The sequence below is a fragment of the Scardinius erythrophthalmus genome (genome assembly GCF_964197995.2).
Source record: "Scardinius erythrophthalmus genome assembly, chromosome: 13".
NCBI lineage: Eukaryota > Metazoa > Chordata > Actinopteri > Cypriniformes > Leuciscidae > Scardinius > Scardinius erythrophthalmus.
In genome coordinates, this window is record NC_138233.1 from 38,975,701 (window position 1) to 38,997,723 (window position 22,023).

The 22,023-nt window shown below is 42.2% G+C and overlaps 1 protein-coding gene across 3 annotated transcripts in view; it reads right to left on the minus strand.

Moving 5' to 3' along the window:
• neurl1b (neuralized E3 ubiquitin protein ligase 1B) overlaps positions 1-22,023 on the minus strand; it is a 66,656-nt gene that overhangs the window by 15,201 nt on the left and 29,432 nt on the right. The window contains exon 1 of one of the 3 annotated variants that reach the window (XM_081383266.1): positions 13,278-13,882. The exons of the other annotated variants lie outside the window; for them this stretch is intronic. Within the exon in view, the coding sequence (XP_081239392.1) occupies positions 13,278-13,308 (31 nt within the window). The 5' untranslated portion in view covers positions 13,309-13,882. Of the gene's footprint in view, positions 1-13,277; positions 13,883-22,023 lie in introns of those variants that run through there. 3 annotated transcript variants of the gene reach the window in all.

Consider the following 22,023-nt stretch of genomic DNA (forward strand, 5'->3'; position numbering starts at 1 on the left):
TTTACAGTCACCTGACGTAATGACGCGGTGTGTTTGGACAGAATACGAGAGTTCTTTATTAAATTCATAAAAGACAAAAGAATTACAGGAATAATGGATTCTAAACCTCTAATAAATGCCACAATCAAGACCTCGAAGCAGATCTGAGGGAGAAACACCCAGAAACTCCTCATACTGTAAGTGCCGCTCACAAGTATAATAACAATGTTAAAGATCCTAAAATAAGTGTCATTTTCATTAAAGGGGGGGTGAAATGCTATTTCATGCATACTGAGTTTTTTACACTGTTAAAGAATTGGATTCCCATGCTAAACATGGACAAAGTTTCAAAAACTAAGTTGTAGAGGTCGACCGATTCATTCATTTTTTGCATTTTTAACATAATCGGCATCGGCCAATATCCAAGTGTATCAAGCCGATTATTAGGCAGGCGCATCTGTGGGCAGCCTAGTGTTGTTGTTGTTGTGGAACACGCGTTCGACGCACGCTGCGCCTAGAGTCATTCTCCAGCAGAGTGAGTAGACCTCATCCAAAGAGACCAACTATATGCTAGTGAAGGACTGGCTTTGCTTTGCTAGCGTCGTTGTCGCTAGGGTTGGGTAGCTACAGACGGAGCTAATACGGCACTGGTGCCTTAACGACCGTTATTTACCGGACCGAATATCAACGCGCATTTCTGTGCTTCATATCAGTGTCACGGTTCATAAATCCATTGTCTTCTTCTTGTCTCGTGTTCTGTTGTCATGTGTGTGTGTGTTGTGCATTGATTGTGTGGGCGGGTCGTCTGATCAGCGATCATCAACAATTAAGCTCATCACTCCCGTCACTAGCTGCAGCTCATTTCATCACCCCATAAATACTCACCACTTTCTCATTTCCCCTGTCAGATCGTTGTATGTGGTTCCCGGTTGTGTTCCCAGTCTTCGTGTCGAGTTTGTGCCTGCCTTGTTCCTGTTCTGTTCGTGTTCCCTTGGATTCTGGATTATTCGTCACCTGGGAGACTCACCGCACCACTTCACCGTCTGCACTGGATCATCTGACCATCGGGGTCCCTGCGTTGCCATCCTGTGTCCCAGCTGTTGATTGTTCATTGTTCTGCCTTCTCAATAAATGAGTACACTTGCAATTGCTTCCTCATCTTTTACCGTTACAGAACGATCTGACCTTAAGCATGGAAGCAGCGAGTGGTCCTCCCAATCCTATGGAGGATTTCCTGAATCAATGCATGAAGAGGATGGACACGCAGGAGAAGAATCTCCATGAGACAGCTCGCGCTGTTCAGGCTCTGGTAACGCAGGTGTCCGGGCTCACCCAGCAGCTACAACAACCACAGGTTCCCGCTGCGCCACCCGCACCGCCGATTCCCCCACCACCACCAGCGGACCCATCCCAGTCAGAGCCCCGCCTGCCAGTTCCGGAGGCTTACGCAGGTGAACCCAATTACTGCCGATCCTTTTTGACCAGATGCTCTATGCATTTTTCTCTGCAGCCCCGGACTTTCCACGACGAGCGAACCAAGGTCGCGTTTGTTCTGGCGCTTCTGACTGGGAAAGCGGCGCTTTGGGGAACGGTGGTGTGGGAGAATCAGGAAGAATGCTGCTCCTCGTTCCAAAGGCTCTCAGAAGAAATGAAGCTGGTGTTCGACCGCTCCGTGTCCGGACGCGAGGCTGCCAGAGTACTAGCCGACCTTCAGCAAGGAGAGAGATCGGTATCTGACTTTTCGATCGAGTTTCGGACTCTGGCAGCCGAGAGCCAATGGAACGAGGAGGCGCAGTGGGACATGTTCCTGCATGGGCTGGCTGACCGCGTCCAACAAGAGATCTACGCCATGGACCTCCCGGCCAGATTGAGTGATCTCATTGCCCTGGCGATAAGAGTGGATGGTCGTCTTTCTCGAGCTGATCGACGTCTTCAGTCCCAGCGGGTCCCAGGAGGGATCGAGGGACCACGATCCAGAGAGAGGGACGCGGTCGGCCCCGTCGAAGATCACGAGCCCATGCAGGTGGGTCGAGCCCGGCTTTCCCGGGAGGAGAAGGAAAGGCGGAGATCCCAGGGCCTTTGCATGTACTGTGGAAGAGCGGGACACTTTGCTTACAACTGTCCGTTAAAAGGCCCAGCCCGGCAGTAAATATGAGGCTACTGTCGGGTGGGATCTCTGCCGAGAAGACCTCATCCACATCTACTTTCCTCCCGGTAAGGCTCCGATGGTCCTCTCACCGTCACGACTGTCGAGCACTTCTGGACTCTGGGGCTGAAGGTAATTTCATGGACTACACTTTTGCACTCAGGTTTCAAATTCCTCTCAGATCCCTCACTCATCAGATTGCAGTACACGCACTCAACGGTCAAGAACTCCCCACCATTTCACTTGCCACCGAAGACATCACCCTCATCACATCAGGCAACCACACCGAAACCATCTCCTTTTACATCATGGACACTCCCCTTGCACCCGTCGTCCTTGGTCATTCCTGGCTCACCCGTCATAACCCCAAAGTGGACTGGTCATCTCAGTCTGTGTCTTCGTGGAGTAGCTTTTGTCATAAGTCTTGTCTAGTGTCTGCCTGTCCGTCTGTTTCTGTCCCTGTGTTTCAGGAGGAGACAGTGGAGTTATCTAACGTGCCCGCGGAGTACCTGGACCTGAAGGAGGTGTTCAGTAAGTCTCGGGCTGCTTCTCTTCCTCCGCATCGTCCCTATGACTGTGCTATAGAGTTATTACCAGGTACGTCTCCGCCTAAGGGCAAGTTATATTCACTCTCGGTTCCAGAGAGAGAGGCCATGGAGAAATACATTTCTGATTCTCTAGCAACGGGGTTCATCCGCCCTTCCTCTTCTCCAGCGGGGGCGGGGTTCTTTTTTGTGGGGAAGAAGGATGGGTCGCTGCGACCTTGTATTGACTACCGGGGGTTGAACAACATCACGGTAAAGAATACTTATCCTTTGCCGTTGATGTCTTCAGCTTTCGAGAGGTTGCAGGGAGCATCTATCTTTACGAAATTGGATTTACGTAACGCTTATCATTTGGTCCGCATCAGGAAGGGGGATGAGTGGAAGACCGCTTTTAACACCCCCAGGGGGCACTTTGAATACTTGGTTATGCCTTTCGGCCTTTCCAACTCCCCAGCGGTCTTCCAGGCACTTGTCAATGATGTGTTACGAGACATGGTCGATCAGTTCATTTATGTCTACCTGGATGACATATTGATTTTTTCTTCGTCTCTCCAGGAACATGTGCAACACGTCCGACAAGTGCTTCAGAGGTTGCTAGAGAATGGGCTTTTTGTCAAGGCAGAGAAATGCGTTTTTCATGCACAGTCTGTTCCTTTCTTAGGTTACATCATCTCGGTTGAGGGAATGCGCATGGATCCTGACAAGGTTAAGGCTGTGGTGGATTGGCCAAACCCAGATTCCCGTAAGGCCCTACTGAGGTTCCTGGGGTTCGCCAATTTTTACCGGCGTTTCATTCGCAACTTCAGCCAACTAGCCGCGCCTCTGACCGCCTTGACCTCCCCCAGTACTACGTTCAGGTGGTCAGACGCAGCCTCGGCTGCGTTTGCCAAACTGAAGGGTTGCTTTGTTTCAGCCCCTATTCTGATAACCCCTGATCCATCACGTCAGTTCGTGGTGGAGGTCGATGCGTCAGAGGTGGGGGTAGGTGCAGTGTTATCCCAGCGTTCTCCTTCAGACGACAAGATGCATCCTTGCGCGTTTTTGTCACATCGTTTATCCCCTGCCGAGCGTAATTATGACATTGGCAACAGGGAGTTGTTGGCAGTCAAGTTAGCATTGGAGGAGTGGCGCCACTGGTTAGAAGGGTCGGGGGTACCTTTTATCGTCTGGACCGATCACAAGAATTTGGAATACATTCGGACTGCTAAAAGATTGAACTCCAGGCAGGCTCGGTGGGCTCTTTTTTTCGTCGTTTTGACTTTACTCTCTCGTACCGCCCGGGTTCCAAGAACATCAAACCCGATTCTTTATCGCGCATTTTTGACCGTTCCGAACGCCCGTCTACTCCCGAGTGCATTTTACCAGAGAATCTATTCATCTCTTCACTCAGATGGGAGGTCGATTCGAAGGTCAAGAAGGCCTTAGAAGGGGTAACGCCTCCGACTCGTTGTCCACCGAACCGTTTATTTGTGCCTGAGGGTCTACGGTCCAGCGTTATTCAGTGGGGTCATTGTTCCAATGTGGCTTGCCATCCAGGAGTTAATCGTACTCAATTTTTAGTCAAGCAACGATTCTGGTGGCCTGGTATGGCTCGTAACGTTCACAGTTTTGTTTTGGCTTGTTCAGTCTGCGCCATGGGTAAGACTTCCAATCGACCCCCGGATGGGTTACTTCAACCGCTGCCGGTGCCTTCGAGACCCTGGTCCCATATCGCTCTAGATTTTATCACCGCCCTCCCACCCTCCCAGGGTCACACGGTAGTTTTAACCGTGGTGGACCGGTTCTCGAAGGCGGCCCATTTCATTCCCTTGCCCAAATTACCGTCAGCCAAGGAGACAGCGTTGATCGTCATTGACCATGTCTTTCGGCTTCATGGCCTCCCGACGGACGTGGTTTCTGAAAGAGGTCCCCAATTTGTGTCCAAATTTTGGAGAGAGTTTTGTAGACTTCTGGGGGCGACTGTCAGTCTGTCCTCCGGGTTCCATCCCCAGAGCAATGGTCAGACCGAACGAGCCAACCAAGATTTGGAAAAAACGTTGCGATGTGTAGTGTCCAAGAATCCTTCCTCCTGGAGTCAGCAACTGTCTATGGTGGAGTACGCCCACAACACGTTGCCAGTGTCATCCACGGGCCTATCACCGTTTGAGTGTAGTGTAGGGTACCAGCCACCTATTTTTCCTAGTCTGGAATCCGAAGTCGCGGTCCCCTCCGCCCACGCCTTTGTCCAGAGGTGTCACCGCACTTGGACTAGAGCCCGTGAGACTTTACTCCAAGTGGGGGCACGCACCAAGGCCAAAGCCGATCGCCACCGGCGTAGGCCTCCCGTATATGTTGTCGGTTCCAAAGTGTGGCTTTCTACTAAGGACATTCCGCTCCGCTCCGTTTCTAATAAACTTGCACCCAAATTCATTGGCCCGTTCTCTGTCACTAAAATCATTAGTCCGGTGACAGTCCGCCTCAATCTTCCTCCAGTGTACAGGAGGATTCATCCCGTCTTTCATGTGTCTAAAATTAAGCCCGTCTTTTTTGCACGCATTAATCCGCCAGCCCCGGTTCCCCCCCCGCCGCGACTCGTAGATGGGGAACCGACTTATTCGGTTAATCGTATTCTGGACTCGAGGCGAAGGGGACGCGGATTTCAGTACTTGGTGGACTGGGAAGGTTACGGTCCGGAGGAGAGAAGTTGGGTACCTGCTAGAGACATTCTGGATCACTCCCTTATCGATGATTACAATCGACAGGTAAGGGAGCCTGGGAACGCCAGGAGGCGTTCCTAGGGAGGGGGGTACTGTCACGGTTCATAAATCCATTGTCTTCTTCTTGTCTCGTGTTCTGTTGTCATGTGTGTGTGTGTTGTGCATTGATTGTGTGGGCGGGTCGTCTGATCAGCGATCATCAACAATTAAGCTCATCACTCCCGTCACCAGCTGCAGCTCATTTCATCACCCCATAAATACTCACCACTTTCTCATTTCCCCTGTCAGATCGTTGTATGTGGTTCCCGGTTGTGTTCCCAGTCTTCGTGTCGAGTTTGTGCCTGCCTTGTTCCTGTTTTGTTCGTGTTCCCTTGGATTCTGGATTATTCGTCACCTGGGAGACTCACCGCACCACTTCACCGTCTGCACTGGATCATCTGACCATCGGGGTCCCTGCGTTGCCATCCTGTGTCCCAGCTGTTGATTGTTCATTGTTCTGCCTTCTCAATAAATAAGTACACTTGCAATTGCTTCCTCATCTTTTACCGTTACAATCAGTGCTACTGTTATGTCTGTGCTTCTCTTGATGCTCTGAAAACGGACGTTAGAATAACAGAAACATCGCTTCGCTGCACTTGACACTAGTCAGCAGTTAACTTTAGCATTCCGTTAGCTAGTAGCTGGATTAAACACGGTTAAAATGCTGGCCAAACAGTAGTGTAATGTGTGACTGTATTTCATTGTAGACTAGGGGTGGAACGGTACATGTATTCGTATTGAACCGAAACGGTACAGGAGTCACGGACCACGGTTCGGTGTATAAATTTCCACGGAGAATACACGCTATAAAAATAAATAAAACTTGCGTGCAAAGTAATGCGGAACTACTGTTAGATACGCGAGTTCTTTAGGGACACCTAATCTGTAGCTCCGCTTTAGCTCCGGCTGCTATATGATATCTATGCCGGCTGCGATGTAAAGATTGCAATGCTGTAATATGTTGTGTGTGAGAGAGAGAGAGAGAGAGAGAGAGAGAGAGAGAGAGAGAGAGAGAGAGAGAGAGAGAGAGAGAGAGAGAGAGAGAGGCGCGGGCGCGATCGAAAAGTCGTGTGTGTTTAAAGTCGCAAAGTGTTTACTTATATTTGTGTGCAAACGCGCGCGCGCGTGTGTGAGGCACGGGCACGATCGAACAGTGGAAACATAAAAACATACTCCGTCATTTTGTTTATCAGGACATCATTCAAACTGCAAAGTGTTTAAGTTACTGTTAATTAAAATGTTAAGGAAAACAAATATATTAATCTGAAATTAGTAGCAAATTAATTTTCAATTCATTCAGGTACAATTACCAAACATATCTCAAGTTCTTTTTGTGTTTTGTAGACGTGCAGATTGGTAAAGTGTTCAATAAATGTTTTTGTTGAGAAATTTTGTCTATCTTAAGTAATTATTTGTGTTACATTTTATCTTTCAAATAGAGGTTAAAAACAAGCACATAATCGGCCAAATATCGGCCAAAATAAATCGGCAGCATTTATCGGCCATCGGCCGACCCGGATTTCAAAAGATCGGCATCGGCATCGGCCTGAAAAAAACCATATCGGTCGACCTCTACTAAGTTGTACGTTTGAAGGAGTATTTTTGTTCCAAAAATACTTCTTCCGGTTTGTCACAAGTTTCGGAAAGTTTTTTTCGAGTATGGCTCTGTCTTACGTAAGATAGAGCAGAATTTCCTTATACGGGTTCTAAGTGCACTTCTCCGGTAAGATCGCGGGCGCGCGCGCACTCTTAGACCAGAGCAAGAGAGTGAAAGCAGTTCGCCATCAAAGCGCCCTGCCGGCTTTTGGGAAGTCAATGTCACCAAAGAAGTGTGTTTTTGGTTGCCAGGGCAAGACAACCCTGCACAGATTCCCAAAGAACCCAGCGTTAAGGGACCAGTGGATGGAGTTTGTTTTCCAGAGCATCAACGGAGTTGTGTAAGACTGTTGTTCCCTGCATTTCGACGATGATTGTTTTATAAACAAAGCCCAGATCGACGGATTTGCAGATCGTCTAATGCTTAAGGATCCGAGCAGTCACAATGATAAAGGTTCGCGGTCGTGCGTTGGAACCGGGCGGTGAGTAAAACTGTTGAACAAATGTCTCTGTGTGTTGTCACTAGCTCGGCGCGTTAGCACACACGGCCCGCCCCCAGCCGCTCGTTTTTTTCCGGAAAGACTCGGTACAGCCTATCTTTCTTTCAAAAATATAATAAAACAAAAGACTTTTTGGAGATATGAAAGATGCAATATTACTCTATAGGTACTCAAGATTAACAGGAGATTGAGTGAAAATGAGCATTTCACCCCCCCTTTAAGAATTTCTGGTAATTTTTGGGTGTAATACAACCTGGATATTTTTTGGGAGATTCACACAATTAAAGGGAAATAGTAGCCTATTATAAGAGAATTATTTCTTCCTCAGTTGTACAGTAGTGTTTAAATGTACATCTGATGCATGGTACTCTGCTTTTAGCTCTGCCTAAACTACTGTCTATGTAGCGATTAGCTTTTAGCTCTGCCTAAACTACTGTCTGTGTAGCGATTAGCTTTTAGCTCTGCCTAAACTACTGTCTGTGTAGCGATAAGCTCTAAATGGTTTACAGAAAACATGTGGCACATTTCCCAAGTTCAGCATTACATCTAACAGCAGTTTAGGCATGAAACCAGTGAAACATGCAGCATGTGTTGCTGTATTCTGTCACAGTTATGGGAATTCTTCATGAGGATGTGCGCAACACTGCTATTATGATTAACATTTCCATGGTCTCTCAGAGAAATACAAGTGCTCCATTTAAACAACACTTTACAAATGAGCAGCATGACGCGCTTCATGTTTCTTGACAGAAAAGACACAACATTGTGGGACTAACAGAGACATAGAATGCTTTATATCTATATATATATATGCAATGATTAATTGTGATTAATCACATCCAAAATAAAAGTTTGTGTTTACATAATATGTGTTTGTACTGTGTATATATAAATACACACATATGCATATATATTTAAGAAAAATGTGCTATTAATATATAAAATATTTATATTATAATATAAATTATGTATAAACATATACATGCAAATATTTCTTAAATACAGTGCTATGCATAAGTTTAGACACCCATGCTAAAGTTGTCTAAAAAGAGGAATAAAAAAATCATCTTTTGGAAATTGATCTTAATGCCTCAATTTAAAAAATGAGCCTTTGGAATTAAAATAGCCGCACATAATCACATAGCCTTCACCATACCTAGAGATTGGCATGGGGTACTTTCCATAAGATCATCTCTCAATGCAAATCAAACTAGCTATAAGGCTAACTGAAATAAAACCAATCTCTAGGTATGGTGAAGGCTATGTGATGATGTGGGGCTATTTTAATCCCAAAGGCCAAGGGAACTTTATCAGGATGCATAGTATCCTAAAAAATAAATAAAAAAAAAATACTTAAAAATAAAAATCTGCCTGCCTCTATGGGAATTTAACATAGGGGTGTCCAGACTTATGCACCCTGTATTTTAAGGAAGAACATTTATTTATTTACGATACATTATTCATTCACAAAGAAATTTGGTGTCTAAACTTATGCATAGCACTGTATATACATGCATATGTGTGTATCTATATATACACAGTACAAACACATATATTATGTAAACAAACTTTTATTTTGGATGCGATTAATCGTTGCTACTCAACTACTACGCAACTACTTTCCATTCATTCTGCGTTCACACTGGCAACAAAGCGACACGATCCCTTTCGTCTCAATGGAGAGCCGGTGAATCCCGGCGACGCGAGCGACAGTGATGCGACAGAGATGTAGACGTGTCCAGAAACACCACAAAGTTGAGATATGTTTAACTTTATGCAAATGAAGAGCAACTTCCGGGAGCGAGACCCATCGCTGGCAGCTTTACTCTCCGTTCGAGTGTCTTTCACCAACTGATCTGTGGCAGAAGTCATGAAGCACAACAGCCCCCTGTGATTGACAGAGCTCTCCGCTGATTTGTGATAGGCTGAGGAGAGATGAGACTTAAACGCCACTTGTGAAGCAGAGCGGGGTGTTTCATGGCTTCCAAATATAGGTGTACACTTATCCATTCAGAGCTGAGCATAATGACAACGCCACTGTCCAGTTCATAGACTCTTATCTCTAGCCCTCACACACACACACACACACACACACACACACGAGTCTATAGCTCGCTTTATGCCATCAGTGTTCAGATACAAACAGCATTTCTCAAGCCTCACAGCTGTACAGGGGAAAATTAACCCTAAACCAAACCAAGAGTGTTAGCAAGCTAAGTACTAAGCAACCGTGAGATAAAACACTCAAACAGTCGTGCCCTATCAGCTGCTTCCACGAGTCGGTAACACTTTACAATAAGGTTCATTAGTTAACATTAGTTAATGTATTAACTGGCATGAACTAACAATGAGCAATACATTTGTTACTGTATTTATTAATCGTTGTTAATGTTAGTTAATAATAATCCAGCTGTTCATTGTTCATGTTCACAGTGCATTAACTAATGTTAACAAATACAACCTTTGATTTTAATAACATATTAGTAAATGCTGAAATTAATATTAACTAAGATTAATAAATGCTGTAGAAGTATTGTTTATTATTAGTTCATGCTAACTGAGGTAGTTGACTAATGTTAACTAATGAACCTTACTGTAAAGTGTGACGGGCGAGTGTTTGATCTGTGTTATTGTGACTGGTGTTTCAGACTCGACGCGAGCGACTGCACTGTCAGAAAACACACATATGAACATAGAACATATTACAAATAGTGAATCATGGTGCAAGACACCACGTGAAAAAAGTCAATGATCTGCTCCTGTGTTCATTTCAGCTGGAATCTGAAGTTAATTGTATAGTATAGGGCAGATTTTTGAGTTTTGATGAGCCTGGGTTGCATATTGCAGTTTGTCAAGTTGTTTCTAAGGCCCTGTTTACAGCTGGTATTAAGATGTGTTTTGGTTTTGGACTCTAAACACAGGTGTAAGCGGGTCTGAGACGCTTTGAGCTCGTCCACTCTCCAGCACTTCCAGAGGGAGTTAAACACACTCTGCTTTACTACTGTAAACGCTCATGTGGTCGAATGTGTTCAAACGGCCACTAAACACCGTCTTCTCTCCGTCTGCTGACCTCATGCGTGACATTATGGGAAACGCTCGAGCCAGACGGGATTACACTTTACCAGCTGAAGACACAAGTTTGGTTTTACAACAAACAACACACTCGATCCTTCACTGAAACCCAAAGTAACTCACTCCCGCTAAACGATCTCTCTGAATTCTTGCACTGGGAACAACACAAGTCGACACCACTGTGACTAAAAGTTTGCTAAGAAGTATTTCCTACTAAAGCAAGGTGGTATTTGACTCTGTAAGCGTATCCAGAGAAGACTGGTGGGAGGGGCCTTAAACAACAACAGGCCCAGTGCATTATGGGTGTTGAAGTTTGTCTAACTATTTTGCAAAAGGGAAGACAACAGCCTTTTTTCATGAGTTTGTAAAGCAGTGAGTTTAGATACTGCAAAAACAGCAACATTATCACTTCACTGCGGAAAAATAAAATGTAGTATTCAGTAACAAATCTATTTTTATTAATAAAACTCATGGGGCAGCTGCTCAAAAAAAAAAGGTTTCTGTGCTCCTGAATGTTTCTGTGAGTGTTCAATCTATATATGTACATTTTTCAAACCAATAAATCATTAAATTCATTAAAATAAATCATTGTTTCTCTGGCCTTGTGGTGGCTTGGAATGTCAATGGGAATCGGATACGTAATTAAACGTGGGTCGGATGTCCAGATATTAGATATGCATCTGATTTAAAGCCAGAGTCACAGCATATGTCGGTCGTGAGACTACAACTCTGACTGATACATTGATTTTAAAACCCATATCAGTTGACTTTTAGCGTGCTTTGCAAAACAAGCCAGAATCACTGTTAATTAACATAAGAATATTGTGATCAAATCTTGAGGATGAAGTTTCTAAATTTTGAAAAATGTAATGACTATATTAGCCATGTGTTGCTACAAATTAGTGACAGAACTGCATATTGCAACAAAACTTAATTACAATATCTGTGTTCTGACTTCTGCTTATTCTTGTCTGTTGTCTAGATGCATATAGTCAAATTGCACTTTACATTAACTCGATTACAACTGCACCAAATTCATCACATAAATACACTGCAAGATAACCAATATTATGCAGATATAATCAATGGACTGAAAAGTCAAAAGTCACTCTGCATTTTAATTATTTTATGTGCCAGCTCATATATCCAGGCTTCAGATCTCATGAAGAATAAATCTTGAATTTCCTGCCTTTCATTGTCTAAGATGTTTACCAATACCCATGTGATCCGGTTTGGCAATTGCATTTAATAAATTGGCAAAATGAAAAGAGTGATGTAAACACCAAGATGAATACATTCATGTGTTTCCAGACAGTTCCAGAAAATGTAGTGTGACCTGATCCAGCATTGTGTCCCACACACCCAATCACGTGTGTTTCTGAGTCCTGCACTGCATGCCAAGCCATACATTCAAGCACATTAAACCAGACACAAGTTCACCATTGCCTAAAAATAAATCATTCATCAAACCTCTCAACAGATGCATCCATGTTAGCCGTGTATGCATTGAGTGCATTGTGCTGTTAAAGCAACTGCTCCAGGCAGAACTGGTTCCTAGGGTGGGGACTGAGCACACAATGAGAAATAATGGATGCCAGATAGAGATTTATTTGTGAATATGAAAACAAAGAATATACTGTTGGGTTCAATGAGCAGCAGAACTCAATCACATCCCGACATCATGACTGAACCTTTCCATGCACACGGTGAGCTTACATGTGCCAGCCATGTGCTCGGAGCTTCACCTATAATGTAGAATATACCAATTAAATATCTCATTAAATCCACGTTCTTCCTACAAGCTCAGACCTACAGCAGGGACCAGATTATGAGACTGGTGAAAATGCTTTTGCATTCTTTTCTTACCGGATACGACTCTTTGTTTACTAATTATAGCATCCACATAACAAGCTTACATGAACTTCATGAACGTCTTAATATTGAGTTTTAATGATCTTCATCTTGTGCTTCAATGGAGCAAGAACATAAGCAGTTCATATGATCAACGTCACAAATTTTATTATGCAATTAGTGGCCTACAATCTGAAATATTTCTTCATTCAGTTTCCGTCTGGAATTAACTTTTGTTTTAACACGGTCAATATTGTCAATGTGTCCTCCTCATACTTTTGAACCCGAGCATATATTTAAACAGCAGGCAGATTAAGCTCACTTCAGGTATTGAAATCCCATAAAATGCAATTATTTGAACTTACACTGATCTATAGGGTAAATCTAGGCTTAAAATGGACCCTGTGTGTCTATATGTTATGCTTGAGACACACTCTGTGAACATTCAATCTGGGAGAAACACAGAGCTTCTCCCATGGATGAGGGATTCTCATCTTCTGCACTGTTTATCCTCAGCATTCGCTCTTCTGCTCTCTTTAATGACTCTGTTATTGCAGATATCATGTCTGTTATGATAGATATAATCATCTTCTGTGTTGAACGCATAGTCAAATTAAGTAAAAAAGCATTAATTGCTTTAAGAAATGAATAACTTGAACATCACCAGTCATCTTCTCACTCCTACGCAGAGCACACTGTCATCCCAATATAGTTCAGGATCTCGTATACATGAGTGATATTTGCACAAGAAATCAAGATATTAAACATATCTATCCACATTAAAGCAGACTAAAATGCTTCTGATTTCTGTTGCAAGACATGTCAACCAATGGACAGCCAATCCATCTCTTACCTATCAGTGGTTTGGGTGTTGTATTCCCCATTATTCCCAGTGATTGCTCTCCCTCGGTGACAAGTGGATCGCGAATGCTTTTGCTCCTGATCCGTCCATTTATGATCAGATATTAGGAATATTTTTCTCAATCACAGCTGTGTGAAATCTCAACGCGTGTGAGAGTCAAGGCGTCTTCATACTATCAAGCGCACAGAAGCGGCTTTCCAAGCCATCGGCGTCTATTGGCGCATTGGCCAGCCGAACCCTCCCCACGCCTCATCATACACGCGACGCGAACATCTACAACGCGCCTGTTATAACCAACAACACTAGCATTGCAAGAGCGCGCCGCGGCGTCGATCCGAAAAACATGGGGCGTTCACACCGGACGCGTTCTTGCGTTCAAAAACAGCTCGCGACGCGACGGAACTGTGAACGCGGGGATCTCAAGAAGCATTGTTAAAAGCTAAACTATTTTTAACTTGCCACGCGTCTTAAAACGCAACGCTATTGACGCGAGACGCTGATAAAAACAGCATGTCCATGCATATTGTGCGACCCCCTACAGTAAACGCGAGGAGCTTCACGCGTGACGCGTTTTGGTGTTTAAAACAGCTGTGAATGCGGGTCTTTTCAAGTTAAACTATTTATAACTTGATTCGCTGTCTAAACACGCAACGCTCATGACGCGAGACGCGACGCATGGGTCAAAGGCGTTCTGACTGGCGGCGCGTTTGTGTGCATAGATCAACAACTAGCGAAACCACAATGCACTAGAATTTTCTAGAATTCTAGAATATAGAATTAAAATGTTTTCCCTTTTTAAATACGCTATTTATTATGATAGCATAGGCTACTCTGTCACTTGGGAATACAAGAAAACTCACAGAAAATACTGTTGTAGCCTATAGGCCTACATTGGTACTTGTTATATTTCATATTTATTACATTGCACTCCAATGAACGTCAAAGAATAACATGAAACCATCATTATGCATGTACAAAAATCACGGTAGGCTATTGTCATGAGATTGTTGAAGCCCCGAGGGTTAAATGTTTGACAAATTGCATTTAATATAGGCCTATTTGACTAAAACGCTTGAATTGAAATACTTTATATTCTACCAATGATAAAACTGCTAAGTTTTGTGAAGTAGGGCCACTGCTAGAGAGCCTGTGTTAATGGTCACTATGGTAGAGGTTTTCATTTTATATAACTTTGATCATAGCATACATTGAATGGCATATTTTGATTTTTATGGGATGTGATCATTGAGCTAGTTTTGTAACACAGACCTGGCAACCCTGTTTGTAAGTGACTAAATAAATAGCCTACCATAGAATCGGGTCAAGCTTATTTCATTCAAATAAATGAATATACTTCTGTATATAGAAAAGCTCAGATAAGGTTAAAAATAAAAGATGACTTGCTTTATATAAATCACAAGAGTTAAACTTGTTTTTGTCTGAACGTCATGTATTTTTATCATTTCCCTTTCCCCGAGAAATGGATATTTAATTGTAATGTAAACTTTGCATTTTTTCATTCCTGCAATGGCAATCAAGCCAATAGATTTCAAAGCACTTCAAATACAAAAAAAGATGAAGAACAGATTGTAAGCTGAATATTTCATGGCTTCAGAATAAGCATGTGTATTTTTGAGAATGACACAAGCCCTTATGAGGAAATCCCCTCTCTACCCTCATAACCTTGAGAGCTGGGATCATGCAAAAGCTGCTTCCGGTCTGCTGAATGTGTCTCTGAGGAGGCTTGTGCAAACAGACCGAGCCCATGATCGCCGGACACAGGCCAAGCGCTGTTAAATCTGCCCCAGACCGTCTCAGGAGACGCCACGCTCACATTAATCTTTACTTATTTTTATTTCCAACAACAAAAAAGATTCAAATAAAACAAAATATAAAAATACAATAAGTATGTTGCAACATACCGAAAGTCTATGTCAACTACATGCCAACTAACTCTCATTAGAGTATTAGTAGACTGTCTGCTTTATATCTGTTAACTCTTTATTGTGATGCTCTTCAACAGACAATCTACTGACTATAAGTACCTTTGTAACTACATGTCAACTTATTCTAACCCGAACCCTACCAGTCTACTAATACTCTACTAATACTCTACTAACACTCTACTAATAGTCTAGTAACACTCTACTAATACTCTACTAATACTCTACTAACACTCTAATGAGAGATAGTCGACATGTAGGTACTTATAGTCAACAGAATGTGTTAAAGGGACCATCAAAATGAAGTGAAACCGAAACTTTTAGCTACAATCTAATGATCTAGTCCATTTAGGACAAAAAGTACAGTTGTGGATGTGAAAGAAATTCAGCGGGATTATTAAGGCATTAAATGCCGGCAATTTCTAAGAAAAATCATGATTGTGGATGTTACAATCATCTTGCATTAGCTGTTTCCATTCAAAGATGCACATTTAAAGGCGGGGTAGGCAGGATTTTTCTAAAAAACCTTTCCTCAAATTTGTTTAAACTGTCTTTATATACCAATACATAATTAAAATGTAAGTACTCTGAAAAAGAGAGTATAAAAATCGAGTGTCTCTAGTCCTCTCAGGGCTGCAATAAACACAGCTACTTATTTCCATTCACTCCACCCCCCCTCCCTCTGGGCTCTGTCCAAAGCCACGCCCCCAAAACACATGAACGCGCGATGCCGACGTCTGCAGCTGGAGGACGCGTTTGCCAGCGCCGAGCGGAGAGGAGCGCAGTGCATGTAGTGACATCATGTCAGAATCACATGTAATAAAATACCTAACTTTATCATTATGAATATAAACAACTAACATGGCTGTTAGTACTCACTATCAAGCTAGCATATCGATACGGGTAAAGTTTAAAATATATTGAGTTTGATTCGGTAACGAGATAGTAACATAAGGCAAAGCTAAAAACAGGTTGCATTGATGCACGTTTTCCCATTACCATCAGTTACACTGTGATGAAGGTGAATTTCGTGTAAGATTCATAACATATACGGTGTTTGGCATGTAAGAGCTTCCACGATGAAAGCACTGTTGACTCTGATGAGGACTAACGTTACACTCCGGTGACAAGTAGCTTACCTTTCTACCTTACTAGTTCCTTTTTTTGCCTTCGCTGACTGTATGGTACTGGGAATTTTGACTGCTCTTTCTCTGCCATTATTGTGATTCTAGCTTCCATGCCTCTTCGCCTCCTCGAGTCAAATGGGAGCGCGCATGTGGGCGGCTCCTGTAGCGGCAGGGGTGGTAGCCATGGTAGCGAGGGAGACTGACAGTCGTCCAGCCAATCATTTCATTTGTTCCGAATGGAAATAAGTAGCTGTGTTTATTGTGCCCTGAGAGGACTACAGACACTCGATTTTTATACTTTCTTTTTCAGAGTACTTACATTTTAATTAAGTATTGATATATAAAGAAAGTTTAAACAAATTTTGAAAAAAAATTTTTTAGAAAAAAACTGCCTACCCCGCCTTATGCGCAATATTAAAACCTTTGTGAATAAAGCAATGTTTCCATCATGTGTTCAAGAGAACAAAATCATCACTTCCTGGTAAACTGGAGCAAAATATCAGTATAAAACTGTCAGTTCCTGCGATCTGGCTCTTTTCCCTCCATCATAAAGGAGTGTGTCTCAGAGCGTCAGACGAAACACAGTAACCGCTGTCATGTTCTCTAGCGTTCAGATGCTGGTGTTCGGGAACACACTCGTGTGTGAGACGTTTTTTTCAACATCCCAAAATAAGGAAAACATAGCTAATGTACTTCAATATTAAAGCTATTACATTGTAATATAAATGTTGCAGGTTTTTGGTGAAATGCGGTTTAATATGTTTAAGAGTATATGAATATATAGATTGAAATGGTGACCCTCTTGCTACAGTATATGTAAAGCAGAGCGAATGCACAACATCTGTCATGGTTCTAGAAGGAAAGGCAGCAATAACTGGTTTACACAGGAAGAATGTTTGAGGCGGAGACTATTGAGCTGTAAACAGAACATCACATGAATAAAAGCATAAAAGCTCTTTGTTTGGGATGGAATGATGTCTTGCAATGGCATTCATACATTCAGCTCCTGTTGAAAATATTACAAAGACTACTGTTACAAACACTATATTATATTAAATGATTATTTTTTAAGTCAAGACTCAACTAGATCAGCAAGATTTTATGATGGGATAGATAGATAGATAGATAGATAGATAGATAGATAGATAGATAGATAGATAGATAGATAGATAGATAGATAGATAGATAGATAGATAGATAGATAGATAGATAGATAGATAGATAGATAGATAAAGTCACAATGGAAAAATTGGCTCGTAAAAATATGCTTCATTTACTTATAATTAAATATTATTTATTTATTTAGATTTTGGGGATGACATGACTTTTTAAGATTCACCTTCGGTCAAGTTCATGCCTTCATTTATTAATAAATTTCACCAAGTTCAAAGTCGGCATGCAAAGAAAACATCATGATGATCGCATCAGTGTTGACAGCGGCTCAGTCTACAAACCTTTTCCTGAACATTACTGTCAGTGTCCCCTTCCTCTGGGAACAGCTAACACAAATCTGTCAGTCTGATTTCATGTGTCGTTGGCAGCCGTCGGCATGGTCAGGGATGGCAATCAGGACAATTTGACTGGACAAAAAGAATATGCATGAATCAACATCTCTACGAGACAATCCAGGAAAGGGACGTCGTTTGCAGGAGACTACATTTGTACCAGCATTACACTGTAAAAAAAATTATATGATCAATAAGTCATGGCTACATATGTTTTTACATTACTTTAACTCATCAAAATCATTTAAGCAATTTCAACTTTTTTATAAGTTATGAGATTCAATCAAAATTCATTTAAAGGGGGCATAACATGGATTTATTTATGTTCCTTGAGGTTCACTTATAATGCTTAAGTTTTCTGCACAAAAAACAACAACAAACATATATACCATATATGCGGAAAAAACAATAACTTTTAGCCTTCATTCTGACCCTCTCTCTGAAAAAAGTCCTAAACAGAGGCGATGCAATAAGTTTCCAGCGACAAGCAATTTGTCTGTCCATACCAGACGACAAAATCAATCACAAACCACAGCCAATCAGAACAGAGTGTGGGCGGAGTCTCTTGTGGCAAGTGCACAGCACCATAGCAAGGAAATGGATAAGTATTGTACATAATCAAATTCACAAATATCACACTATTTAAACATTACTAAAAATACATACTGAGTTACTAAAACAATCTTTTTCATTGAATGCACTTGTTCGTTCACAGTTTGAACGCTCTTGTTTCCATTTGTTTAACTTCAATTATCCATTTAGTACGGCAACAAAGCTGGAGCACTAAATAATATTCAAAGTCACATTACGCACTTTTAACATTAAAAAAGCACATAAACAGTACCTGAGATTATCATTACCATACTTTGTGTTGTTGTTCCAGCTGCAAAGTCGCAGAAATATAGAAAATGTTTCTAAAATAGAATCGTCGCGGCTGGTTAGGACAAAAACTCTGATTAACGTGGAAAAGATTTCTATTGCGTGTCGAGGCGCATCTGGTTGGGACATGGTGTTAGGTGTGTCTCCTTTAAGACTTGTCAGTAAACAGACACTGTTATGATTGGCTAATGTCACTGCACAGGAAACAGGATCAACACACACTCTCGCTATTGCATGCGAGTAAGTGTTCTGAAAACATTATCCATATAAAACCGCCATTTACTGACAAAGCATTATGAAATCATTTACTTGCGATTTGTGATGCTTTATCTTTCAACAAAAGTTTCTTTGTGAACTCTCCATTGCACTGTGCCTCGATTACAAAATAAAATGCTCCGAACAAACATATAATCATCCGACTAATCCGGGACGTCATTAAAATAAACCATCCACTTGTTTCCGATCTGTATAGAGACACAAACCAGCTGTTTAAAGCAGCATTATGCAGTTTTGCCAATTTCTTCGCTGTTTTCTCGCTTTTTGCTCGCGGGTTTCTCTATAGAGCTCCCCTACAGCTTCGGAGTAGATGTTTGACAACACTGTCGTCAAAACTCGTAAATAGCTTAAACTTTCCCCCCTCCCATCTTCTCTCTCTGGTCATGTGTATTTGTTTTCAAAGAAGCCGGCGAACGCACGGAGCCACGTCCACTGAGGTATGTATGATACACAGAAGGCTAGCATATAAATGTTTAGATAGTGTATGAGTGAGTGCCGTAAAGCAATTCGTTACATCGCGAGACCTGATATCACGCGATACTTCCTGACACTGCGGCCGACGGCCCAAAGTTGCAAGGGTGTTTTTTCCGCTCACAGGCGCTCGAGGGGTGCGAGAAGACCACCATTTAACCCGAAAAAAGTCATATAACCATTCCAATGACTCCGAAGCTGTTCAGTTAAGGTAAATTAAGCAAAAAAAAAATGGCATAGTTCCCCTTTAAACTGGGCGATCAAAGCAAACGTTCTTTCACTCTTCCATTTGTCCGGTTTGGCAGTTTAGACTCAAGCGCATGGAGTTTGTCAGAAACTGAACACACATCTGTATACTGTATCAGTGTAGACAGCGCCAGTCATTATAATGGCTTCTGTTTGCTTTTGACGCGACGCTCACATCCAGTTTAGGCAAACATCAGCCGTTAAGTGACTGAACGCCAGTGGGCGGAGCCTATGGTCCGATGATGTATAACTATTCGCTGATGTCTTGCTCTGAAGGCGGGCATATGCAAATGTATTTGTCAGTATGTCAAAATAAGCTGTTGTTGGATAGCCTGGTTCTACCAGACTCTCGTACATTTCATTTGTACAGAGAGTCTGGCCTCTCTCCATTGAGAAACGTTTACTTCCTTGTAGGCAGGTTCTCTGTTAAAGTTCAAAACTATTGGATCTGCCCAGAGTCACTCAGGATCTGCCATAGCCAATCGCTAACGTGTGGTCGTGACGTATGTCATGCGCCGAAACCGGCCGGAAACATTTACAAATTTTAAATGTATATTTGACACTAAGGACAGTGATGTATTCAGTCAACTGTCGAAGCTGGGTCTAATCATTAACAATACGGCGCTGCGATCGTTTCGGATCTGCCGCAAATGCTGTACAGTGATCACCAGGCTACTGCGCGATACGGAAACAACTTTTCTGCCTCCTTCACTTGGTCCTCCATTAGTGCAACAAGAGGGGAGACGACAACAACTATCGGCTTTGCATCCCTATCGTTCGCCTTAGCTAACTCATTCACCACTAGAACTGTTTGTCATTTTGACCGTTTTTAATTTTATATCTGCAATAACTTTGTTGAAAAAATAAATACAATCCTGCTGGTACCTGACTTTTCCTAAAAGTGTCTGTATTTTCATTTAAAATGTTTTTCATATAAATTACACATAAGGCAAAAAAAAACAACTGAACATATTTACCTATTTCGGCCATAGACGTTCATATTGACCGCACTGAATTTCGCGGTTTTATTATACCAATATACGCAACAATAAAATGTGGTAAAAAATACACTAAACATATTCAACAACAAATCATTTAAATGTAATGATATTCAGAACAGAACAAGAATGAAAAAATAAATAAAGCCAAAATGAAATGCTTTATAAGCGAAAGTGAAAGTAAGCGGCATTAGGCTCACGTAACTCTCTAATTAGAATCAAAATGTTTCAACATTTGCGATGTATTTGGATGCTAAACTATTCTTTATCATAGGCTTTGAACTTCACTCACGTTCCAATATCGACGGAAAAAATCATCCTCTTCACACGCATAAAATGGTACGAATTGTAGCCTACTAGTACTGAGAAACAGCAGTGGAATTTTTATATGTTAGGTTGACTATTTTATTATATTTTATTATGGCTATAATGAACAGGCTGCAATGCTGGAATATGGTGTGTGTGTGTGTGTGTGTGTGTGTGTGTGTGTGTGTGTGTGTGTGTGTGTGTGTGTGTGTGTGTGTGTGTGTGTGTGTGTGTGTGTGTGTGTGTGTGTGTGTGTGTCGGCGGGCGCGATCAAACAGTGGAAACATGAAAACATAGGCTACTATTTTGTTCAGGGCATCTACGAATATTATTTATTTATAAATTATAATTAAACTTGTTTAAATGTACAGTTTGGTGTTGTTTTGTTTTTAAAAGACATCCTAATACAATAAATGCATTAATCTTAATTTATCATTAAAGATATAGAGTTTTGAATAGCGATCAAAATGACCGCTTGCGGCAGTTCTAGTAGTTATGGAATTCTGGCACTTCTAGTGCGGAGTGAGCTGGAAAATCAAACTTTTCCCGAACCCCGTGGGGAGGAGGGCCACAACATCATGGCCACCAACAAAACTTAGCAAACATTGGTCTTGCTCCGGCTTTAACTTCTGTATATTCGGCAGTTTTGCAACAACGGACCGAATAGCTTTTCTCACATCTTTCTCCTCTGCCATTACTCCAACTCAAACTGACGCACAACATCAACGTCTTTGTTCTCAGCCACTCCCTCTGTTCGCTGATTGGTCCTACAAAAAATTGGTTTCTGGAAACCTAAGAATATACAGCAGTCCCAGACGTAGTACTGAAGTAAAATGAAATTGAGCGGAAGTACGTAGGAGGGCGGAGCCAGGCTAGTTGTTGGAGCTTGATGAACCAAAGTTACCCCAGAACAGAGCTCTTTAGCCAGTGGAAGCATCATGTTCTCTGAGAGAGGATGCTGTCACACTGCTGGTAAGACTTGGACA